The 14,018-nt window shown below is 41.2% G+C and overlaps 1 protein-coding gene and 1 long non-coding RNA gene across 5 annotated transcripts in view; one reads left to right on the forward strand and one right to left on the reverse strand.

Annotated features, from left to right (window-relative positions):
* SIN3A (SIN3 transcription regulator family member A) overlaps positions 1-14,018 on the reverse strand; it is a 74,917-nt gene that overhangs the window by 33,019 nt on the left and 27,880 nt on the right. For all 3 annotated transcript variants that reach the window (XM_038581035.1, XM_038581034.1, XM_038581033.1), the window contains 9 exons: positions 9,792-9,898; positions 8,805-9,087; positions 7,506-7,757; positions 6,476-6,628; positions 6,175-6,333; positions 4,318-4,407; positions 1,500-1,618; positions 696-906; positions 273-389 (listed from right to left, as the gene is read on the reverse strand). In XM_038581035.1, coding sequence (XP_038436963.1) covers positions 273-389; positions 696-906; positions 1,500-1,618; positions 4,318-4,407; positions 6,175-6,333; positions 6,476-6,628; positions 7,506-7,757; positions 8,805-9,087; positions 9,792-9,898 — 1,491 coding nt within the window. The remainder of the gene's footprint in view (positions 1-272; positions 390-695; positions 907-1,499; positions 1,619-4,317; positions 4,408-6,174; positions 6,334-6,475; positions 6,629-7,505; positions 7,758-8,804; positions 9,088-9,791; positions 9,899-14,018) is intronic.
* LOC111093280 overlaps positions 1-14,018 on the forward strand; it is a 33,621-nt gene that overhangs the window by 15,820 nt on the left and 3,783 nt on the right. Inside the window, exon 1 of one of the 2 annotated variants that reach the window (XR_005381889.1) lies at positions 8,185-8,428. The exons of the other annotated variant lie outside the window; for it this stretch is intronic. This is a non-coding gene — a long non-coding RNA (uncharacterized LOC111093280). Of the gene's footprint in view, positions 1-8,184; positions 8,429-14,018 lie in introns of those variants that run through there. 2 annotated transcript variants of the gene reach the window in all.

Here is a 14,018-nt window from a genome sequence, read left to right on the forward strand (position 1 = left end):
AATAACCTTTAAAACACCATTAAAAATTCAAGGAATTATTATTCAGCCATCAATGGATAACTTTAAAAGGGTTAAAGTGGCCTAGATAGGTCACTTTGCCCTAAGATATTACTAATATATTGATGAATTCATAAAGCATTTACTACTGAAGAACATGAGCTTTTGGCTCTTCAGTCTTAAAAAGCCAAGCCTCACAGATAGTTATATTTAAGATATTTTAGCATTTAGTGCCTCTCATTTCTACAACCTTCAAATGATAAAGGAGCTTGTACCTCAAAGCGCTCATCTTCACAACGATAGATGTGTTCTTCATACTGGGTTTTCTTGGAACTAACAAAGGTGGAGTCCTCAGACCAGGAAGGGAAGGAAACCCAAGTATCATTTAAAACCTTTGGGTAAAAGAAGAGAAACTGAAGCCAAAGTGTAACAAAGCTTTCCAGTGATTAAGCATTCTCAGTAAAAAGACAGACACAACCCTAGGGGATGGGAAAAACTACTAACATTACAGCTTTCACCTTTAGCAAGTTTGCAAAAGATGGAAAAGGTTCTGGATAGAAGCATACAACATTTTCTTCTGAGAAAAGACAGAGAAGGGTCTTGATTTCCTCATTCACATAAATTCTTGAACCCTGGTGTCACTCCCTTCCAGAGGAAGCAGAAAATTCAGGGCTGGTCCTTTCTAGGGAAGGCCTTACCTCTTTGCAGAGAGGAGTCCGTCCTGTACACTTGGGCTGCTGGTAACTCTTTGGTAGGGCTCGATAGCTGGAGCCCAACCGTTTACAAGAAGCATAATCTATCTCCATGGCAATGCCCTCTGTGGCTCGTTCCTTTGGAAAGGTTTCCAGATGTACAGACTCCTTATAGCCCAGAAAGTTTTTAAACCAATTAAACAATTCAGGGAATTTCCTGAAGAATCAAACCAAAAACTGGTGAGCAATTAGAAGCATGGTGCAGTTATCCTGAGGTATGGCTGCTACTATTTGGTGTTGGGTCTGCTACCAGGGACAGATTTGGTCCCCTCTGCTACCAGGGACTAATTCCAATGACAATTATTATTTCCTGCCTAAGAAGTCCTGCTTCTGGGTATCTGGCTTCCCTTCTTCTTATAGAGCACTCCAAGACCAGTTAGGGTGCTGATGGAAGAGCTACACTGAAACTAAGCAATAACCCGCTGTTCTTCTAATCGAGAAGACCACTTTAATGCTCAGATCATTCTTAGGTTATCAAATACAGTCAAAATTCTAGAACCCTAGAAGAGACTGGTCTCTATAAACATCCAACACTGGTCAGCGCCTTGGGAAACCACTGGTCTTGGCTGATGCCCTCTTTGCCTATTTTTCCATCTGTAGAGTTAAACTAGAAGAATTCCCAGAGGACTCCTATGACACTGACATTTTATGAGTCAACTAACTGACTTACGATGATCAAAATTATTTTTGCTTATCACATACCCCCACCTCCATACCGCACACCAGGACTTAGCCCCTCACTCCACTTACCCCAGGAAAGGAGAGACTAGCTGCACAAGCTCAGCCCGAGAGATCACCTCCTGGTTAAAGATAACAAGACAACGCAGGAAATTCTCATAGGCCTCTGCGCTCCTCAGAGCCTTTCGGACCTTACGGAGACAATCAGAAGAGAAACAGTTAGATGGGGCATCAAAAGATGCTGGACTCCTTTTAAAAGATTGAGCAAAAAAAATTAAAAAAAAAAAAAAAATTGGGCAAATTGGGATGCCTGGGTGGCTCAGCAGTTGAGCTTCTGCCTTTGGCTCAGGGCATGACCCTGGAGTCCCACGATCGAGTCCCACACGGGGCTCCCTGTGTGAAGCCTGCTTCTCCCTCTGCCTATGTCTCTGCCTCTCTCCGCGTCTCTCATGAATAAATAAAATCTTAAAAAATAAAAAAATAAAAAAAGATTGGGAAAATTTATTTATTTATTAGATTTTATTATTTATTTATTCATTCATGAGAGACAAGGAGAGAGGCAGAGACATAGGCAGAGGGAGAAGCAGGTTCCAGGAGAGTAGCCTGATGTGGGACTTGATCCTAGGACCTGGAGATCACACCCTGAGCCAAAGGCAGATGTTCAACCACTGAGCCACCCAAGAGTCCCACAAGATTGGGGAAATTTAAACAGTTACTTGATGATACCTAGTTACCCTACCAAAAACTAGTTAACCTAGTTTTTGTTGCTTCTAACAGATGCTTACAGCAAGACTCTTTGTCAACACTGTCTTCAAACTCTGGTAACCTTGAATAATTTTTCTTTCTTTTTAAAAGATTTTATTTATTTATTCAAGAGAGACAGAGTCTAGAGAGGCAGAGGGAGAAGCAGGCTCCCCATGGGGAGCCGGATGCGGGACTTGATCCCAGGACCCTGGAATCATGACCTGAGCCAAAGATGCTCAACCACTGACCCACCCAGATGCCCTGAATAATTTCTTAAGACACTTCTGCCCTCTGACCTGATCCTTTTCCTTCTTCCACTTATAATCCTGAACATTTTAATGTCCAAAAATCTAAAAATGTTCAATAGCATACACAAGGTAAAACTAGCCTGGCTAGATGAGCAATCCAGCCAAGTAAATGAGTAAATATTTAATATTGTGGTCCTTTAATGAGGACTGTAGACAGATCCTCACCAAACCAAGTAGTTTAGCAATAACCCTTTATCCAGGCTCCTGTATACTTTTACAACTGTCAGTAGACACTATATGGAATATTAGTTTTCAAAGCTAAAGATGAAAGAAAACTGTACTTTTGGTACTATACACCATACTCACTTTTAAATTTTTATTAGTCTTTAAACACACAGAGAAGTAGACCAAACAGTGTAGTGAACCCCATGTACCTGGCCCAGGCTCAATGATCAACACATAGTAAATTCTATTTCATCTATAACCATTTCCTCCACCACTGAATTTTAAAGCAAATTTCAGACATTTCATCTATACAGCTGACCTCTGAACAACATGGGTCTGAACTGTGTCCGCCTACACCTGAATTTTGACATACAGCACTGTAAGGTATTTCCTTTCTGATTTTAATAACATTTTCTTTTCTCTAGCTTATTATACAGTATATCATACATAGAGCATGCCAAGTAAGTGTTACTCGAGTGTTAAATATCATCAGTAAAGCTTCTGGTTAACAGTGAGTTTTGGGGAAGCCACAAGTTACACTCAAGTTTTCAACCCACATTATTCAAGGGTCAACTACATATCAGCATCTACCTCTGAGAAAGAAGTACTCCAAGAACAAACAAATATCATCACTCTTTAAAAATTTAACTTATTTACGCCGCACCCCTCCAGTCTTTCATTGTCACTTGTCGGCATTTCCCTCCAAGTGCCCAGGCAGCCCCCGGAAACTGTTCAAGAGCCAGGGATTCAACTGTTAGGCAGGACAGCTCACTCAGGCACAGAAGGCTGGAGAGAGCCCAGGAGAAGCCAATCACAGAGATGCTAAAAACACCTGCCCTTTGCAAAAACACAAAGGTGCAAGATAGAGTAAATCTGCACCAGATCAACCCAGGCTGGTTCCTGCCAGTGAGAAGTCTGACAGTTATCAATTACCCTGATAAAAGCAGCCTGCTAATCAAGTTGACTCCAAGGAGGAAGTCAGACACAGGAGGAGAGTTAAACCAATCTACCACACACACTGTTTACACCAGTCATTGCACCACTGGCTACGTCTCAGGATCACCTAGGGAACTCTGAAAACATACAAGTAAATCAAAACTCACACAAACCCTATATATGATACCACAAATAAATGCCACAAGCAATTAGAAGATTACAAGTCATCTGAAGTCCTCAACAACTGGACCGACTTGGATTATCAACAACTGGGAGCCCCAAACATCTTTCAAGAGTAACATCATGGGATCCCTGGGTGGCGCAGCGGTTTGGCGCCTGCCTTTGGCCCGGGGCGCGATCCTGGAGACCCCGGATCGAATCCCACATCGGGCTCCCGGTGCATGGAGCCTGCTTCTCCCTCTGCCTGTGTCTCTGCCTCTCTCTCTCTCTCTCTCTCTCTGTGACTATCATAAATAAAAAAAAAAAAAAAAAAAAGAGTAACATCATGCATTTTTAAAAGCAGTCTTCCACTATAGGAAATGCCGTAAACTGCTTCACAAAACCCAAACAGACAATGCTACGGTTCCAGTGGCCTGAAAGGACCCTACAACTTAGAAACCATGATAACAAGGAGAAAGTCCTAATCAGCTTGAAGCTTCTAAAACAAAGTCTTCTTGGGGACAGGGTGATTTTCTTTTGCCATTAGTAGCCTATATCAAATCTAATTCAATCATTACCTTATCAAAAAATAAGGATTCAGTTCCTACACCGTGCTTGCTGGCATCTGCCATGGAGGAATCCTTTAGGCTGAGCAGTTTAGGTTTCTTCTGCAAAGAAGGAAAAACACCAACATGTAAGATCCAAAGAGTGACGTTCCTGGGGTTTTATTTTCATCTGTGTTCAGTGGATCCATCACTGACCACTGATTAGTAATTTGAAACAAATGAGAGAATTTGTTTCTCTCACTTTACACTCTAAAGGATTTCCACCCACCTTCTCCATCTCACAGTTTGCCTGTTGGGTCCCCCACCCTCCCAGGCTTAAGATCATTCTATTTCCCAAATATTCTCTCTACCAATGGTCACAGCATTACTGTGATAACAGACTGTCCTTACTTTTTCCATTAGCCAAAAGTAACTGTATTTTGGAACCTAGCGCTGCTACCTCATCCTAGAGTGGAGGCAGAGTTGGAACACACTGCCACAAGTGGATAGAAATCAATCCTCAACCTTTAATTATAATTCAATTTTAAAAATTCATGAAAAAGTGAAGCAGTTTATTTTCCTAAGAGAAGGAATGACTCTCTTGTCAGCAATATCCACCCGGACCAATTTAAGCTTACTTTCTCAAAGGGAATGAATAAGCTGTGACATAGCTGTCTGGCAAAATTTCACTTTTAAAAAGCCATCTCTCACCTACCTGTGAAGACATGTACAAACTCTGAGAAAAGCAGCACATTTACCTTGACCACCTCAGAGTACACTAAGAACCAAAGCCTCTACTGCTTATGCTGCCTAAGGAGAAAAGCAGGTAGGGAATTCTCATCCCCTTTTCTAGTGTTTCCACCTGAGGGTGATCAGTGTGGGAGGGGACTGATGCGAGTGGAGCTTAACTGCCAACCTGATTCTTGCTACCCATGTAATGCTCTTCCCTAAAGTAAAGAGATATAAACTATTACTATGTTCAACTTGCTTTCAAAAGGAAAAGCCATTACCAACACTGAACAATAGTCTTTCAAAAGTGTGAGCAATACCTAACATGTCAGTCTTTGTAGTTAGTTGTCTGCTTGTTCACCTCCTACTGTTAGAAATTCCACTTTTATTATTCATTAATTAGATTCTGCAGACACGTCCACCTCTTCCACATTACATGTTGCTTTAGAATTCATTAAAGCAACATTCAGTACATGCATCTAGCTCTCTCCCTAGCACAGCTGCGTTACATCAAAGAGGAAGAGAACAGGCTTAGCTTTTGCAGGCAGGACGTCAGTGTTTACTAGAACAAGAAGCATCCTGTGATAGGTCACTAACAAATTTAAGATGCCCCTCTGCTACAGCCTGAAGGTCGGGTCCTGCCCTGGAGATTACGGGGATACAGATTAAGATCTGACAACCCCACAAAGGCCTCTAGACCAAAGAACTCACAAAGTATATATACTTTACTCACAGGAGGACCTTAGAGACCACGGACTTACTTCTGAAATAATTATCAAGCTTAATAACCTTCCCTCTTATTATCGTAGGGCAGGTTGAAGGCATCAAATCAGACGAAGGGAAAAATCAGTATGTCTCAGAAACCGTGGGCAGCAAATAAAAAGACATAATGACTAGTAGCAAAGAAGAGAGAAAATACAGAGAAAACAATAAAAACTCAGAAAGTTCGGTAATTTGTGTAATCAGTGATACTCTACCCTTCTTTTGCAAAGCCAGATAAGCAGCTCCGCATCAAGTTTCTGTGACATACACCAACTCACTGACTATCGAAGACCCAACTCACAACATGCTTAGGATCAGAACACACGAACAGCCCAAGAGAGCTGTTCCATGGGCAGGGCTCGTTAGAGTCCCAAGTGCGCCGCTGTCACCTATGCTCACCTTTACCGGGGGGGTGGTCCCCGTTCCAGAGTGCCTACGGATCTGGCAGCCGTTCTGATTGGGCCTCTGAGGCTTGTTGTTCAGCTGGGGCTTCTTCACAGTGCCTCCATGGTCATTTCTCACAGAATCAACCTTTTCAGCTGTTGTTTTGCTTAAAAGCTAAGTAAGACACATCCAAGACATTAATTCTCTTACCCAAAGCAGCACTATCATTTAGAAACAGTCCCCTTCTGTTTCCAGCTTCCTAACTGATTGAAGATAATAATTCTAAATAGTGTAGTTCTTTCTAGATAAAACTTACCACCGAGCTGTTGGCATCTGGTAGGAACTGTCCAAACTCTGACAACAGATCTTCCTGATTTTTAAAAAGACGAGCCACCTGGGCATAAACCTCCTGTTCAGTCAATGCCGGAGTGTAGTTTCCTCCAGCTTCCTTGGCATTTCGTTGCTCTTTCTGACAGGAAATTGCAAATGGGAAGGTAGCAAATTAGAGGGTCACTGTTTTGAAGAACTCCCTTCGGCACACTTTTTGGGACATTAGATATCTACTAGGGCTGTGCCTAAGAAAGGTCTATGTTCTTAGCACCGTTTTAACCGCAAGCTTTTAAGTTGAAAAGTGAGTGAAAAATGGTGGCTGATAATTTTTTCAAAACTACGAAGAGGGGCACCTGGCTGACTCAGAAGAGCTTGTGACTCTTAATCTTGGGGTCATGAGCTCCAGCCCCACACTGGGTATAGAGACTAAACAAATAAATAACCTTAAAAAAAAAAAAAATAGGGGATTCCTGGGTGGCTCAGCGGTTTAGCACCTGCCTTTGGCCCAGGGCGTGATGCTGGAGTCCCGGGATCGAGTCCCACATCGGGCTCCCTGTATGGAGCCTGCTTCTCTGCCTATGTCTCTGTCTCTCTCTCTCTCTCACATGAATAAATAAAATCTTAAATAAATAAATAAAATTTAAAAAAAATAATAAATAAAAGTAGGACAGTATATGTGAAGGTTCAGGGGACAAGTACCAACCAATAACACACAAAACATTAGAGAAATGTCTCCTCCTTCTCCTGTAGATGAACTACACTACAAAAACCATCCTCTAAACTGCCCAGATAATAAGCATCTGCTTCACAGGGCAGTAACTTAAAAATCCTGCCTAGCTGTTACAAAGCAATTAGAGTCAGGCAAATCAAACTAGTTTTATAAACACACAGTTTTTAACCTGTTGATTTCCAGTAAAACTTAGGGAACATAATAATGGTTATTCAAGTTCTCAGACCAGATGCCCTCAGCATGTGACCTGATTAATTAAGACATGCTGAAAGGGCAACTCTCTTACCTGGTATGTGTGCAAAATTTCCAAAAATGCTTTGTAGATGTCTGGTTGGCCCTGGAACCTGTTCTTGATTTTATTAACATAGTTGATGGCATGATTAAACTCCACAGGCTGATTGTTCTGCAAGGATGGGGCCGTTCCCAACGAGATTGTCACTGGTGTATGAGGCTGGACAGGTGGAGAGCGTGGGGATGCATATGGTGGGAGAGGGGGTGTCTGCTGACTGGCTGGAGTATGTGCTTGTAGTTGGGAAGGCTAAAAAGAAAAAAAGTCATTCTCCTCAGAAATACAGATGGTCTGACATAGGAAAGAAAGGTCAAACTAAAGAGAAACAAGGTGTCTGATCAACAAATGTACTTTATTTACTCTGACCAGGCCAGTTAGCCCAACTCAAATCACACTGGGCAGGCATGGGGAGTGCAAGGGCTCACACTCTCTAATACAGATATTTTTGTTTCAAATTTTCGAAATACAACCTGAGAAGTGGCTACATCTCCAATTACAGGGAAGAATTTTTCTAATGCAATTTTTAAGCTCACTCAACAGGTGCAAACATAATAAGAAAAAAAAAAATCAACCCTTACTCTCCATAGATCTTTAATGTCAAAAGACACTTGTTGCAGAATTCCACATAAAAATCTTCTAAACCACCTCTGTCCAATAGAACTCCAGTGATGGCAATGTTCTTTCATATTGCACTGTCCTATAGAATATAGCCACTAAGCTACCCAGGGCTACTGAGTACTTGAAATGTAGCCAGTACAACTGAGAAACTGAATTTATTTTAATTAGTTTAAATTTAAACACAGCCATATGTGGCTAGAGGCTACTGTATCAGACAGTGCAGTTCTAGAGCAAGTACACACCACCACCATCATCACCACCAGCAACGGGATCTTCTGCTTGGCTTGCCATGACCTAATCTGGTAAATGGAGTGACTTTTATAAAATGATGACCCCGTGGGCAGTAACATAATCTGATTATCAGATGATCATTTCTGCCTGTGCCATCAAAGTACTACTACACAATAAAGTTGCCATCTGTTGGGATGCTCATGGGTTCACAAGGCAGGAGGTGGGGACAAAATAAGTTCTTTATAAGTTATGGATGTGTTGATCTAAACAGATACCTAAGTATGTGGAAGGTAAATGTGAACCATCTTATACCAATGTGACTACTTCAGCTTCTGTGATGAAATCACCACAACTGATGTCTCTAAATTCTATATAAAGGGGAAATATCAAAGGAGGGTGCTTTCTAGGTATGCATTTTACCTGATGCAACGTATTCCAAGTGCTCACCTTGCTGACTTTGGCAGGTGGGGGCTGAGGAGCTGGTTGGGCAGGAGCTGGGGCTGACTGGGCTGAAGGCTGAGAAGGATGCTGGGGTGGTGGCTGAGGCTGGGGCTGGATGCCATGGGTGGGGATCTGATGAACCTGGCCAGGAGTTGTCACATTCACCATGTCATTGGTTTGCACCTCAATCTTGTAGCCAGGGGGCAAGAAGGTATTGAAGCCCATAATCAGGTCGGGATGTCCTTTGAACAGCTGGGACACACGACTAATCACTCCTGGAGTGTCAATGCTGATTAAAACAAAAAACAAAACATGTACATACAAACACACACACACACACACACACACACACCACAAAAAGTTAAAGTGGCAAGCTTTACCAATACCCTAGTAAGAAAAAAATGCACATTCCACTAGGTTCTCTGAATAGGAAAACATGTAAAATCAACCTGCATATCACCAAATCAACAAAATACAAAGAACTCTGAAATTCCAAAGCAATTTTAGCCTCATATTCAAAGAGGTTTGGTCACAATTTTGAACACAACATATATTCACGATAACAGTCCTAACAAGCAGATCCTTAACAGCATATCTAAAGCAGCAACTCCCACGCAGGACCCACTCTCTACCACATGAGGATAAATCATTGTGTGTTCACAGTTTTCACGAGTTACTCTAGCAAGTGAACCACGCCAGAATATTAGCGTACCCTACGTCAACTCCGAGACCAGGTGGGGCTCATCACTATCCTTCTACTTCCCTGATTGAGATGACGTGCTAAGGAAAATTAACCAACAGGGTGAATACAAAGTCCAGGACCCATAATCGTCATCAAGAAAGCAATACATGAAATAAAGACATGATCCTAAAAATTAAACTCCCCAAAAGGAGGCATCCTTTATCTTTCAGCGTACGAAAATAAGCAATATCCTCCCTCCAAAAGCAACATTTCAAGCACAAAGCTTGAATACAACCACATAGATCTTTTACCTCTGAGATTTAAATTCCTTCATGATGTCAAGGAAATCATTGTAGACCTGAGGCTGACTACCAAACTGCAGCTTCACCTGGTCAAGATAGGACAGCGCATCCTCCACCTGAGGCAGGGATAAATCTCAAGGTTATAAAAAGAAAATAAGCCAAGAATTATTTAAAACAAATGATTTATGCCTAAACAAAATTAACATGAAAATAAAATGAAATAAAAATATATAATAAATATACAAGAAAGTATTAAACATTAGTATGGATGCCCATAAAACTCAAGCTTAAAATAAAAATCAATTCATAAAATTTATAGCCTTGCTTTAGATAATTTTGGGGAGAATGATTAGTGAAAAATCATCACATTAATATCATTCACTTATTCATTTCACAAGTATCTACTAAACTACAACATACCGTGCCAGGCCCAACATGAATTACTAAGGAGTCAATGACAAACAAGGCACAGTCCCTGCTCTACAGAAGTTCATTCACATCTAGCCGGGAATCCTGATACAGTAGGGTACGTGGGTGATCACAAAATGCCCAGAGAGCACATGGGAAGGGCACTTCTGCACTAAGAAAAACCTATGGGCACATAAGGGAGGAGGAGGGCTTCCCCAAGAAGTGATGTCTAAACTGAGTCCTAAGGATGAGTACAAGTTAGCCAAAGTGAAGACAGACCTACAAAGTCAGAGGAAGCAGCATGAGCATAATCCCAGACAGGACACCATCTGGTACACTGGGAAAACACAGTTTAGTTTGGCTGAAGGATCTGTGGTGAAGGGGAAGAACGGTGGCAGGAAGAGTGACAAGAGAGGAGACCGAAGAGGAAGCAGGGCCTAGATCCCAAAATGTCCTGCAAATCTTGTTAAAAAACTGTTTAGGGGAGAGGCACATGGGTGGCTCAGTAAGTTAAGCGTCTGACTCCAGCTCAGGTCATGATCTCAGGTTTCTGGGATAAGTCTCCAATCTGGCTCCAAACTCAGTGGGGAGTCGACTTGTCCCTCTGCCCCTCCCCTTGCTCATACTCTTGCACATGCTGTCTCTCTCAAATAAATAAAATCTTTAAAAACAAAACAGAAACAAACAAAAAAGCAGTTTATGGGTGCCTGGGTGGCTCAATAGGTTAAGTGTCTGACTCTTGATCTTGGCTCAAGTCATGATCTCAGGGTACCGAGTCCCACATCAGGCCCTGGCTGGAAGAGGAGCCTGCTTAAGATTCTCTCCCTCCTCTGCTCCTTCCCCTCCTCACACATGCGCTCTTTCTCTTTTCTTTAAAAGGAAAAAAAAAAAAAGGCAGTTTAGATTTTTAGTATCTGTTTTAGTGTACTCAATTTGGCTACAGTGTTGAGAACAAATTGATGCAAAGGAAGATAGATTAAAAGGAGGCAGGAGGAGGGGTGCCTATGTGGCTCAGTCAGCTAAGCATCTCCCTCTGGCTCAGGTCATGGCCCCTGGATCAAGCCCTGTGTCAGGCTCCCTGCTCAGAGGAGAGTCAGCTTCTCCCTCTCCATCTGCCTGTTGCTCCTCCTACTCGTGCTCTCTCACTCACAGAAACAAATAAAATCTTAAAAAGCAAGCAAGCAAGCAAGCATGCAGGAAACCAATTATGCTGTAAGACTAAATTCAGCATGCAATCCATAGTGGCTTGAATTGTAGTATTGGCCAAAGGAATAAAGAGAATGGGATACACACAAAAGCTTTTTAGGAGGTAGAAGTGACAGAAATTCAAGACTGACTGGATATGGGATAAGGGAGAGGGAACATTCACTAAATTATAAATTACTTGGCCATTCACAAAGAGGAACAAGACTGAAGGTCTAGAAAGTTAGGAGTCTGATTTGGGACAACTTAATTTGTACTTAGGAGATATCCAAGGGGATTACCTACTAGATGTTTCCTATATATTGTGGGAATATTTTAAATTATACAAAATAGGGGCACCTGGGTGGCTAAGTGGTTGGGTATCTGCCTTTCGCTCAGGTCATGGTCCCCAGGTCCTGGGATCAAGTTCCTCATTGGGCTCCCCGCATGGAGCCTGCTTCTCCCTCTGCCTATGTCTCTGCCTCTCTCTGTGTCTCTCATGAATGAATGAATCTTTTAAATAAATAAATAAATAAATAAATTATACAAAATATAAGCTTAGGGAAGTTTCAGAAATAAACATATGATTTTGATAAGCCCTACTCTTGTGATATACTGTGAAGTAGAACATTTATATTCAAATAAACCATTAAATGATATTTCCAGAGTTGCCCAAACTTCCCTTATGGGAAGCTCCATTATGGGAACCATTATCCCACAGTTAGAGTATTTCATGGTTGCAAGAGTAGTTTGTATACTTTGTCAATACCCATTCATTTCACGGTTGCTTTTTCTCTACTTTTAGAAATAACACAACAATCTGTTAAAATTCAATGGACTATTTATAATTCATATTCAGAACTTTCTATATTGAAATGTTTCATTAATAATGACCAAGGTGGGGATCCCTGGGTGGCGCAGCGGTTTAGCGCCTGCCTTTGGCCCAGGGCGCGATCCTGGGGACCCGGGATCGAATCCCACGTCGGGCTCCCGGTGCATGGAGTCTGCTTCTCCCTCTGCCTGTGTCTCTGCCTCTCTCTCTCTCTCTGTGTGACTATCATAAATAAATAAAAAAATTAAAAAAAAAAAATTAATGACCAAGGTGATAGAATATAAAACTAAGTTTGCAGAAGAAATACTTTGGGAGATATTTAAGAATAGCATTCACAATCACATGACAAAGAAGAATTATCAAAAATAAACATGAAATTTTGAATAAAAAGAAAACAGGCTATAGTATAATAATTACTACAGAGAAAGAAAAAGTGCAGATGTCTGACTGAAAGAAATGTGATGTGTCTATGTCTGGGGGAAAAAAAGGTACTGGTCACAGTAAACTGCTATTTAAATTAGTTACAAAATAACACTATGCTTTAAAATGCCCAGTGTAACAACCACATTATAAATGAACTATGCGGGGGGCCAGGGAGGAGCGGCTGGGTGGCTCAGTTCCACTCTCAATTTCGGCTCAGGTCATGATCTCAGAATGGTGAGATCCAGGCCCATGTCAGACTCTGAGCTGGGCATAGAGTCTCCTTAAGATTCTCTCTCTCCCTCTGCCCCTTCACCCCAATAAATAAATAAGTAAATAAACTACCTGCATGTAAGCATAGTGAGGAAATTCTCTCATTACCTAAAGTAGAGTTCAATTCTTTATAAAAACGTATATGCAGCTCTAGAAACCACAACTCAGAAAATAACTTGGAGCTGGTCCTTCAGAAACTGTGGATTCAGGGAAGAACTCGGGGAAACCCTGAATCTGCCGATGTGTTTTCTTGGTTCACTTCAACAGGCATTTATTACCAAGGTCCTTAACCTCTTGAAGTACACAATCTTGTTGGGGAGACAAACATGAACAACTGTAAAGAGAACTTGCTAAAGATGTGCTAAATATCGATGCTGCTAGCATTCAACAAGTAGCTAAAATCACACTAAACATGCCTGAAATTATTCAAATCTTTCTTGTCATCAATCTGCCAGAGACAAAAAAGAAAGTATAGACAATGATGGTGCTTGAAATAACCTAAGGATTTTCACTGAATACTTCCTCATCATAGAATATAAATGGCTTATTGAAGTTGATTCAAATGCTTGTAAAGCATTTTAAGACTGATCCAAAAATGGCTGGCAATGTGGGAATACTGAATGAAGCTACAATGGAGGCACGAGAAAGCATTTTACCCCTCCTCATCAGAACAGAAATTCAACAAGTTCTTGCATCCAGGAATCATACTCAAGAGCAAGAAGAGAAGGAACAGAGCAAGAAGTCCTAACTCTGTCCATAACTCACTCTATAACCCCAACTCTAGAACCCTTTCTTACTTTCTTGATGGTTTCTGTAAAACAGACAAAGCACATCTGTATAGTTATACTCAAGTGAGGGAGATGAGTAAAATAGCTGCTGTGTTTTGACAGGACTGGCAGAAAAAGCTTATAAAAATGTATATTTTTGTTAGTTTAATAGCAAGTTTAGAAGCCCTTTTGCAAGATTAAGGTATTAACTGATGAATACAGTATTAATATAGAATTAAATCATACCAAACCAACTCTAAAAAAATATTTTCATCAGGACTTTGTGAGGTACTAAGTTCATGGCAATAATACAGTTTGGTATACAGCCATCACTCTACAAGCAGACAACCAAAA

This window comes from Canis lupus, chromosome 30 (assembly GCF_011100685.1).
Source record: "Canis lupus familiaris isolate Mischka breed German Shepherd chromosome 30, alternate assembly UU_Cfam_GSD_1.0, whole genome shotgun sequence".
In the NCBI taxonomy this organism is placed as follows: Eukaryota; Metazoa; Chordata; class Mammalia; order Carnivora; family Canidae; genus Canis; species Canis lupus.